Genomic DNA, 10,921 nt, shown 5'->3' on the forward strand with positions numbered 1-10,921 from the left:
GTTCCTCCCCATCCATTCCCGGACCGCTTTCAGGCAGCGGGACATCACGTCTAGGGCATCACTGATATTGTTTGGAGTTGAGATAAAAAGCTGGGTGTCATCAGCATACTGATGGAACCCTACTCCAAAACTGCGAATGATCTCACCCAGCGGTTTCATGTAGATGTTGAACAGGAGAGGCGAGAGGACCGACCCCTGAGGGACTCCGCAAGCGAGAGGCCTCGGGGTCGACCTCTGTCCCCCTGTCAGCACCGACTGCGAGCGACCCTGGAGAAAGGAGGAGAACCAACGCAGAACCGTGCCTCCCACTCCCAGTCCCCTGAGGCGTCGCAGCAAGATACCATGGTCGATGGTATCGAAAGCCGCCGAGAGGTCTAATAAGACTAGGACAGAGGAATAGCCCCTGTCCCGGGCTCTCCAGAGATCATTCATCAGAGCGACCAATGCCGTCTCCGTGCTGTAGCCCGGCCTGAAACCCGATTGGTACGGGTCTAGATAAACCGCTTCATCCAGGATCTGAGGAAGTTGGTGCGCCACCACGCTCTCAACAACCTTCGCAAGGAAGCGAAGATTGGAGACTGGACGAAAGTTATTTAAAGAGGATGGGTCCAAGGTGGGCTTCTTGAGGAGAGGTCTCACCACCGCCTCCTTCAAGGCGGTGGGGAAGTGACCCTCACTCAGAGAAGCAGAGATGACCGCTAGGAACCATCCACGTGTCCCCTCTCGAGCTGCATAGGCCAGCCAGGAAGGGCACGGGTCCAGTAAGCATGTGGAGGAGCTCAACCTTCTCATAATCCTGTCCACTTCCTTAGGAGTTACAGGATCAAATTCATCCCAGATGACGTCGACAAGACTGTCCATGTCTTGTTCTTCCATCTCAGCCCAGTTGGAGTCCAGGCCAGTTCGAATCCGAGCAATTTTATCCAGCAGATATTGACCGAATTCCTCGGCTCGACCCTGCAAGGGTTCCTCCCTCACCTCTTGGTTTAATAGGGAGCGAGTCACCCTGAACAAGGCAGCCGGGCGATTATCTGCGGACGCGATGAGGGTGGAAAAATAGTTGGATTTTGCCACCCTTATCGCAGCGAGATAAGACCTGGTGAGGATTCTTAGTCGCAATCGGTCGGATTCGGATCGGCTGGATCTCCAACGGCTCTCTAGGCCCCGTCTCCGACGCTTCATCCCCCGGAGCTCCTCGGTGAACCATGGGGCTCGCTGGGATCTGCGCCGGGTCAGAGGCCACAAGGGTACAACTCGGTCCAGAGCCTCCGTGGCTGCCTTTTCCCAGGCTTCCACTAAGGCATCCGCCGAGCTGTGAGCAGGGAGTGCATGCGTGTCCCTAAGCGCTGCCTGGAACTTATCAGGGTCCATTAGGTGCCTAGGGCGGTACCATCTGACTGGCACCGTGCACCCACGGTGGGGGGTGGCAAGGGGGAAGTCTAGCCGCAGGAGGTGGTGATCGGTCCATGACAGGGGCGTAACAGTTGTGGTGCCCCCACCGATATCATCACGCCACCGTCCAGACAAGAACACCAAGTCTGGGGTGTGGCCTCTCTCATGAGTCGGTCCAGAAATTATTTGCGACAGGTCCATGGCCGCCATGGAAGCCATGAACTCCCGAGCCAGTTCTGACGATCCTCCCAGGGACGGTAGATTAAAGTCGCCCAAGACCATGAGTCTTGGGAATTCAACCACCAACCCTGAGAGGGCATCGAGTAGCTCGGGCAGGGCCGCCGCTGCACGATTAGGTGGTAGGTACGCCAGCAGCAGGCCCAACTGCGCCCCTGGGCCGTATCTCAGTAGGAGAGACTCACACCCGACCATCTGAGGGACGGTGGTCTCTCGCGGGCTAAGGGATTCCCTGATGATAACTGCCACTCCCCCACCCCTCCCATGAGTCCGAGGCTGGTGCAGCACCTGGAAACCTGGCGGGCAGAGGTCAACCAGAGGAACACCACCCTCTGGGCCCAGCCAGGTTTCCGTGATGCAAGCCAGGTCCGCATGCTCGCTCTCCACTAGGTCACGAATGAGGTGGGCTTTGTTAGCTACGGACCTTGCATTCAGGTAGACCAGCCTTAGCATGGGAGGGGGCGCACCTTTGCTCCCGGGTCCTCCGGGGGAGAACAGAGGGTCGGAGCGTCTCACCGCTTTTACAGAGCGGAGATGACACTCCCGGTGATGATATGGCCCTCTGTCTGTGCACCTTCTGCCATTCCCCACCATCCTAGGGATGGGATGTTTGTCAATACGCCACTGGGTGTTATCGGCGACTGGTCCTCGTTGTACGCCGTCGCGAATGGTCGTGGGCCTGGCATGCGTTATGGTGGCTGGAAGGCGTGCCTTTCCCGCGCAACCATAGTCTTCTCCCTCCCCCGTCCCTAACCCCACAAAAAACTTAGCTAAGAACTTAATCAGGGGCCTCTTGTTGGGCTTATGCTGGAGGCCCCTGACCCTGCCCGGCCATCTCTCAGAGGCCCAGTGGTTGGGCCCGTCATCGAGGTTGGATGTGATGCAGGCGGGTCGCACCCAGGAGAGTGGGGAACCCCTGAGGGCGTGTAGTACTGTGCTGGAGTATTGAACGAGCATAGTCATAAGGGGTTCCGGGAAGGCAGTCCCCTGGATGGTGAATTGTAGGAGGGTCGAGTCGGGTAGGTGCGTTTCTGGATCGTCGCCCTGCCACTGCCACTTGGCCGGGCGAACCCCCAGAAGCAGGCCATTCCTCATCCTCTCACAATGGGTTGTGACTCTGCTTCCGGGGGTGGTCCAGAACGTACTCTGGGTGAAGCAAACCCCATAGAGCTCTCACCTTTATGGGGTTGCAGGTGTAAGGCCAAGCCACTCTGCCACCGTGGCTTGCACCCAGGCCCGTTATGTCCTGTGGGGAGAGAGTGGGCAAGGGTGGTTGAGAGTGGGTAGAAGGCAAGATGGAGGGATTCATTAATTGGCGTCAGCTCTGGTGGTTCAGCCGCCCAAACAGTTCTCTCCCTGATCCTCTGGGCGTTGTTCCTGGCCACAGCTCCATGGGCCCCTATTGGTTGGGGACCGTCCAGAGCGTGGCCTCCCAGAGGTATGGGAGTCCCTGGTGTCATGCCGTCTCCGATCAAGGCGCTTCAAAGAGGTGGCTCAGGGTGTGAGTCGTAGATGCCTCGCCTCCGCCGCTACCGCCGCTGTCAGAGGGCCCTGGGCAAAAACGGTTGACCGGGGCCCGGGGAGGATGTCACCGCCGTCCTCGCCTCCGTTGCCGCCGCTTCCGCCGTATAGAGCATAGAGGAGTCGTTGGGACCCATTCGCTGCCACTACCGTCGTAAAGCTGGCCTGCGGCGTCTCCTTGATCACTCGGAGACGCCGCCGCTATCCGGGAGTAGATTAGGCAGCCGAGGCCGAACAGCAACTCCGGCCCCGCACAGGATGGTTGTAGCGGCAGCAGCGGTACAGGGGGTGGGCTGGAGATGCCACGCCGTCAGCGCTACCGCCGCTGTCAAGGCCCCTGGGTGGCGAATGATTGGGCCTGGAGAGGCAGTCCCGGTCATCGTCGTCTCCACTGCCGCCTCTTCCACCGCCCAGCTGATCCGCGGCGCCTCCATTGATCCTCGGAGACGCCGCCGTTGCCCGGAGAGCGGGCCAGGGGAGCCGAGGTAGAGCTGAGGCGTCGGCCGCAAGTCAGCTGGCTGTGCAGCCGCAGCGGCTCAGGGGGTGTGCCGAAGATGTCACCGCCAACCGCCTCTGCTGTTTCCAGCCCCCTGGGACGATGGCCGGCTTTGGCTTGGGCGCTCTCACCGCTTTCGATTTCGCTACGCTGCCTCCGCCTCACAGATGATCCGCGGCGCCTCCTCTGATCCACGGAGACGCCGCCGTTGCTCGGGAGCGGGCTAAGTGAGCCGAGGTAGAGCGGAGGCGTCGGCTGCAAGTCTGCTGGCTGTGCAGCCGCAGCGGCTCAGAGGGTGTGCCAAGGATGTCACCGCCAACCGCCTCCGCTGTTCCAGCCCCCTGGGTAGATGGCCGGCTTTGGGCTTGGGTGCTCTCGCCGCTTTCGCTTTCGCTAAGCCGCCTCCACCTCACAGCTGATCTGCGGCGCCTCCCTTGATCCTTCAGAGACGCCGCCGCCGCCCAGATGCTGTTTCCAGCCCCCTGGGGAAGATGACCGGCTTGGACTTTGAGTGCTCTCACCGACTGTTGCTGTGCTTACTTTCACTTTCGCCGCCTCCGCCTTACAGCTGATCTTCTGCAGCCTCCGCCTCACAGATGGTCTGCGGCGTCCCCTTTGATCCATCGGAGACGCCGCTGCCGCCCAGAGAAGATCAGGCGGCTGAGGCTGAGGCTGGGCGAGGATGATGGCCCCATTTAAAACGGCCGCCAACGGCCACCAACGGCCCAGGCGGTGGGGCGGAGACGTCCGGCAGCCCTACAGCTGATTCGGGGCGGCCGCGGACGGCACATTGCCCATCTCAGCTGCCCAAATACTCACCCCACCCCAGGGGTCTATTGACATCCCTGGGGGGCTCCTGGGGGGACGCCTTACAACCGGGGGTTACGGAGCTCTCCCCAGCACGTCCGCCATCTTTGGAGCCGGGAGAAAAAAAAACAGGGATTCAACAGGGATATGATTTAATTCATACCTGAGTGGCCTAGTGCTTTTCCCTACTTTCTTCAGTTTAAGCCTAAACTTTGCAAGGAGAAGCTCATGGTCTGAGCCACAGTCAGCTCCTGGTCTTGTTTTTACTGACTGTATAGAGCTTCTCCATCTTTGGCTGCAGAGCACATAGTCAATCTGATTTCTGTGTTGACCGTCTGATGATGTCCATGTGTAGAGCCGTCTCTTGGGTTGTTGGAAAAGAGTGTTTGCTATGACCATCGTATTCTCTTGACAAAATTCTATCAGCCTGTGCCCTGCTTCATTTTGTACTCCAAGGCCAAACTTGCCTGTTATTCCGGTTATCTTTTGGCTTCCTACTTTAGCATTCCAATCCCCCATGATGATAAGGACATCATTTTTGGGTGTTAGTTCTATAAGGTGCTGTAGGGCTTCATAGAACCGGTCAATTTCATCCTCTTCAGCACCGGTGGTTGGGGCATAGACTTGGACTACTGTGATATTGAATGGTTTGCCTTGGATTCGAACTGAGATCATTCTGTCATTTTGAGGATTGTATCCCAGTATTGCTTTTCCTATTTTTTTATTGACAATGAAGGCTACTCCATTTCTTCTGAGGGATTCTTGCCCGCAGTAGTATACCTGATGGTCATCTGAATTAAATTCACCCATTCCTGTCCATTTTAGTTCGCTGATACTAAGATGTCGATGTTTAGTCTTGTCATCTCTTGTTTGACCACGTCCAGCTTTCCTTGATTCATGGATCTTACATTCCATGTTCCTATGGAGAAAAAATCTTTACAGCATCGGACTTTCCTTTCACCACCAGACACATCCACAGCTGAGCGTCCTTTCGGCTTTGGCCCAGTCGCTTCATTCTTTCTGGCGCTACTAGTACTAGCCCTCTGCTCTTCCCCAGTAGCATATTGAACGCCTTCCGACCTGAGGGGCTCATCTTCCAGCGTCATATCGTTTTGCCTTTTGGTACTGTCCATAGGGTTTTCATGGCAAAGATACTGGAGTGGGTTGCCATTTCCTTCTCCAGTGGATCACGTTTTGTCAGAACTCTCAGCTATGACCTGTCCGTCTTGGGTGGCCCTGCACGGCATAGCTCATAGCTTCATTGAATTACGCAAGCCCCTTCGCCACGACAAGGCAGTAATCCATGAAGGGGTAAGAAATAATAGAATAGAATAGAATAGAATAGAATAGAATAGAATAGAATGGAATGGAATGGAATGGAATGGAATGGAATGGAATGGAATGGAATAGACTAAGAAATAATAGAATAGAATAGAATAAGAAATAGAATAGAATAGAATAGAATAGAATAGAATAGAATATAGAACAGAATAGAATAAGAAATAATAGAATAGAATAGAATAGAATAAGAAATAATAGAATAGAATAGAATAGAATAGAATAGAATAGAATAGAATAGAATAGAATAGAATAGAATAGAATAGAATAGAATAGAATAGAACAGAACACAATAGAATAGAGCTGGAAGGGACGTTGGAGGCCTTCTAGTCCAGCCCCCACTCAAGCAGGAGACCCTGTACCATTTCAGACAGATGGTTGTCCAGTCTCTTCTTAAAAACCTCCAGTGATGTAGCTCCCACAATTCCTGGTGGCAAGCTGTTTCACTGGTTAATTGTCTTCCTGTTAGGAAGTTTCTCCTTAATTCCAGGCTGCTTCTCTCCTTGATGAGTTTCCATCCGTTGCTTCTTCTCCTGCCCTCTGGTGCTTTGGAGAAAACCTTCACCCCCTCCTCTTTGGGGCAGCCCCTCAGATACTGGAATGCTGCTATCATGTCCCCCCCATTTCTTCTTTTCTTTAGACTAGCCAAACCCAAGTCCCGCAGCCGTTCTTCGTATGTCTTGGCCTCTTGGCTCTCATTCTCTTAAGCCTCTAGTCCTCTTTGGGGGGGACAAAGTCCAGCCTATCGAAAGGTTTCTCGCTGCCCGCTAGGTCAAAATCACTAACCCGGCAGGATGCTCGTTACTCATTGTCCCAACCAGGCCCATAAAAGCAGAACGATCGTCCGGGGCTTCTTCCCAACAGGGGTGGTGGTGGTGGAAGCACCCAATGTTTACCCAGAAAGTCCTTGAGTGGGTAATACCTTGAACTCAGCACACCTGACTCATTTCTCCACGCACCGCAATAAAGGCGTATCAATAACTGGGACAGCTATAAAAACGGAGCAGTCACAGCGGCCTGTTTTTCAGACGAAGGGCGCCCAGTGCCAGTCATTTATGTGAGTTTCGGGTTTTGATAGCCTGGGGTGGGGGGGGGGCTTGTCTGTGTGTGTGTGTGTGTGTGTGTGTGTGTGTGTGTGTGTGCTGGAGGGGAGATGGGGGGGAAAAATGGGCACCGTTGGCACGGAGGAGGGCAGCAAGGTATGGAATTTATCGGCGGATGATTTCCTGGAATGAAAATCGGACCACGCCGGGCTTTCTCCTCCTTAGGGTGCAGCTGGCGGTGCACGATTTGGGGGACCCCCTTCAACTCTGTGAAAGCATTAAGAGTTCTCCCCCCCTTGTGTCTTTTCCACCCCAGCAACCCGCGCGAAAATGGAGGGCGCCCTTTACCTAAAGTTGCTCTTCGTTGTGGCAACCGCGCCAGGCGTCGTCACAGGTAAGGAGAGATGTTCAGACTGGGGATCCGGCGTTTTTGGTCCGCCCGCAGCTGTGCCTCAACTTACGACCGTTTCTTTCGGGACCGTTCCAAGTTACAGCAGCACTGGGGGGAGAAAAATGAACGACGGCCGTTTTTCCACCCTTACGGGCATTGTGGTATCTCCACAGTGGCGCGGTCAAAATTCAGGCGCTCGGCAGCTAGACTCACGTTTATGACGGTGGCAGCGTCCCGGGGTCATAAAGGTGTCCCTTTTGTGACCTCCTGACGGGCAAAGTCGAAGGGGGAAAGCCAGATTCGCTTAACGGCCCTCTAACTAACTTAGCAACTGCAGTGATTCACTTAACAGCGCTGGCCAGGGAAGTCATAAAACGGGGCAAAAGTCACTTAACTACAGTCTCGCTTAGCGACAGAAATTTTGTTGTGGCCCTACTTCGAGAACTCCCCTAGACTGAGTCTTTCCCAAGGACCTGGGAGAGGCAGGTCTGGATGTTTGATGGCGTTCAAGGCACCGTTGCTGGAGCTCCAATTAACTAATTAAAACTCTTGTGCCACCTTAGAATCTATGTGGCTCACCATCCATAAAATCAAGAGAAAACCTGGAAAGAAGAAATACTGACGCTGAAATTGATTTTAAGATTTGCAGAGAAGGGAGGGAGGGAGGGAGGGAGGGAGGGAAGGAAAGGAAAGGAAAGGGAGGGGGAAGGAGATGGGGAATGAAAGAAGAAAAGGAGAGAAGGAAGGAAGGAAGGAAGGAAGGAAGGAAGGAAGGAAGGAAGGAAGGAAGGAAGGGAGATGGGAAAGAGAAGGAAGGAAGGAGATGGGAATGAAAAGGAAGGAAGGAGATGAGAAGGAAGGAAGGAGGGAGGGAGATGGGAATAAAAAGGAAGGAAGGAGATGAGAAGAAAGATAGGAAGGGAGGGAAGGAAAGGGGAGGGAGGGAGGGAGGATGGGGAAGGAGATGGGAATGAGAAGGAGGGAGGGAGGGAGGAGATGGGGAATGAAAGAGGAAGGAAGGAGATGAGAAGGGAGGGAGGGAGGGAAGGAAAGGGGAGGGAGGGAGGATGGGGAAGGAGATGAGGAATGAAAGAAAGAAGGAGATGAGAAGGGAGGGAGGAAGGAAGGAAGGAGATGGGAATGAAAAGGAAGGAGATGAGAAGGAAGGAAGGAGGGAGGGAGATGGGAATCAAAGGAAGGAAGGAGATGAGAAGGAAGGAAGGGAGGAAGATGGGGAGGGAGGGAAGGAAAGGAAGAGGGAGGGAGGGAAGGAGGATGGGGAAGGAGATGGGAATGAGAAGGAGGGAGGGAGGAAGGAAGGAGATGGGGAATGAAAGAGGAAGGAAGGAGATGAGAAGGAAGGAGGGAGGGAGATGGGAAAGAAGGAAGGAGATGAGAAGGGAGGGAGGGAGGGAGGAAGGAGATGGGAATGAAAAGGAAGGAAGGAGATGAGAAGAAAGATAGGAAGGAAAGGAAGGGGGAGGGAGGGAGGGAGGAAGGAAGGAGATGGGGAATGAAAGAGGAAGGAAGGAGGGAGGGAGATGGGAAAGAAGGAAGGAAGGGGATGAGGAATGAAAGAAAGAAGGAGATGAGAAGGAAGGAAGGAGGGAAGGAGATGGGAATGAAAAGGAAGGAAGGAGATGAGAAGGGAGGGAGGGAGGGAGGCGGGAAAGAGATGGGGTCTCATCTCAGTCTATTAATCACCTCCAGAGCGAGGCGCCCCATTGGGACCCCAGCCCAGTTGGCACAGCCAGGTCTTCGGGCCCTGTCGGAAGGCCAGAGAGGGAGGGAGCATCCTTCCCGCCCTCTTTCCTTCCACCAAAGTCTGGAATCGCGGAAGGTTGGATCTCTTCCTTCCTGCAACCGACCACCGATTCTGCCTGCAGGGAATGTGAAGAAGGCATGAAGGACGCTTGCAGGAACTGGGTCTGTCCAGTTTAAAGAAGAGAAGGATTGGGGGGGACACGATAGCGCTCTTCCAAGATTCGAGGGGCTCCTACAAGGATGAGGGGGGGTCCACCCGTTCTCCAAAGCCCCCGAAGGCAGGACGAGAAGCAACGGATGGAAATCGAGCCAAGGCGAGGAACGACCTGGCACGAAGCAGAATTGTCCTATCCGTGTTCTTCCGTATTCTGTGGCGTCTGGACCGCAAACATGGCCACGTCATTTGCCTTAAATTGGCACCAGCGGAAAATGTGCGAACTGTACAGGGATAGCATTAAGCCGACAGAAAAGTAGACTTGTAATTCAGAGTTGAACTATTGGGGTTCTCTGAGCTCCACGGTTTCCTTGCAGACGTTTCATGACCCAACTGGGTAACATCATCAGTGTTAGAAGGGAGGTGGAGGAGGAGGAGGAGGAGGAGGAGGAGGTGGAGGAAGAAGAAAAGGATTGTGGAATCCTTGGTGCTTTCTAAACTTGGTCCTTTTCTTGCAGATGTTTCATGACCCAACTAAGGAGCATCAGTGTTAGAAGGGGGGAGGAGCAGGAGCAGGAGGAGGAGGAAGGGGAGGAGGGGAGGGGCGGGAGAGGAAGAGAGGGGGAGGAGGGGAGGAGGAGGCGAAGGAGGTGGAAGGGAGGACAGGAGGAGGAAGTAGAGAGGGAGGAGGACAAAGAGAAAAGGGAGAGAGGAGAGGGAGGGGAAGGAGGGGGAGGGCTGTGGGATCCTTGGTGCCCTCTGAGCTGGGTGGTTTCGTTGCAAACGTTTCATTACCAGACTAGGTCACATCATCAGTGCTAGAAGAGAGTGGTGTTTATGGAGGAGGAGGAGGAGGACTGTGGGGTCCTTGGTGCTCTCTGAGCTTGGCTGTATTTTTTGCTGACGTTTCATGACCCAACTAGGGAACGCCATCAGTGCTGGGAGGGAGGAGGAGGAGGAGGAGGACGACTGTGGGGTCCCTGGTGCTCTCTGAGCTGGGGAGTTTCCTTGCAGACGTTTCATGACCCAACTGGGGAACGTCATCAGTGCTAGAAGGGAATGTGGGAGGAGAAGGAGGAGGACGTCGACAATGATGATTGAGGGGTCCCTGGTGCTTGCTTCTTTTCTTGCAGACGTTTCAGGACCCAACTAGGGAACATCATCAGTGCCAGAAGGGAATGTGGGAAGAGGAGGAGAAGGAGGAGGAAGAACAGGAGGAGGAGATGAGGAGGAGGAGGGGGAGGAGAGGAGGAGGAGGAGGAGGAGGAGGAGGAGGAGGACTGTGGGGTCCTTGGTGCTCTCTGAGCTGGGGAGTTTCCTTGCAGACGTTTCATGACCCAACTAGGGAAGGTCCTCAGTGCCAGAAGGGAGGGGGGTTTGTAAACGGTGGGGAGGACAAGATGAAACGGATGGAAACTAATCCATCCCAGAACCGAGGAGAAATGTCCCGACAGTGAGAACCACTAATCAGCGGAACAACTGGCCACCAGAAGTGGTGGGTGCTCCTTCCCTCAGCGGAGGGGTTCAAGAAGAGACTGGGACAGGCACCTGTCTGGCACGGTGTAGGCCGGGGTCTCCTGCCTGAGCAGGGGGCTGGACTAGAAGACCTCCCAGGTCCCTTCCAACTCTGTCGTTCTGAGGAACCCCTCCCTCCCTCCCTCCCACAGGCCTAGAGCTGTCCATCAACGCCAACACGGCAGACTTCGAGCTGGCGACCGAAGCGGGCCGGAGCCAGTCGCTCTGGTGCGCCCTTCAGCATCACGGCCAGGAGGAGGAAT

The 10,921-nt window shown here is 54.9% G+C and overlaps 2 protein-coding genes across 2 annotated transcripts in view; both read left to right on the forward strand.

Annotated features, from left to right (window-relative positions):
* Positions 1 to 10,921, forward strand: part of SSH2 (slingshot protein phosphatase 2) — a 471,054-nt gene that overhangs the window by 177,718 nt on the left and 282,415 nt on the right. The window lies entirely within an intron of this gene.
* SLC6A4 (solute carrier family 6 member 4) overlaps positions 6,945 to 10,921 on the forward strand; it is a gene marked incomplete at its 5' end in the record, with an annotated part of 18,837 nt that continues 14,860 nt past the window's right edge. The window contains 3 exon segments of the mRNA XM_083379674.1: positions 6,945 to 6,990; positions 7,151 to 7,228; positions 10,811 to 10,906. Coding sequence (XP_083235800.1) covers positions 6,945 to 6,990; positions 7,151 to 7,228; positions 10,811 to 10,906 — 220 coding nt within the window.

The sequence above is a fragment of the Vipera ursinii genome (assembly GCF_947247035.1).
Source record: "Vipera ursinii genome assembly, chromosome: 1".
Taxonomy (NCBI): domain Eukaryota; kingdom Metazoa; phylum Chordata; class Lepidosauria; order Squamata; family Viperidae; genus Vipera; species Vipera ursinii.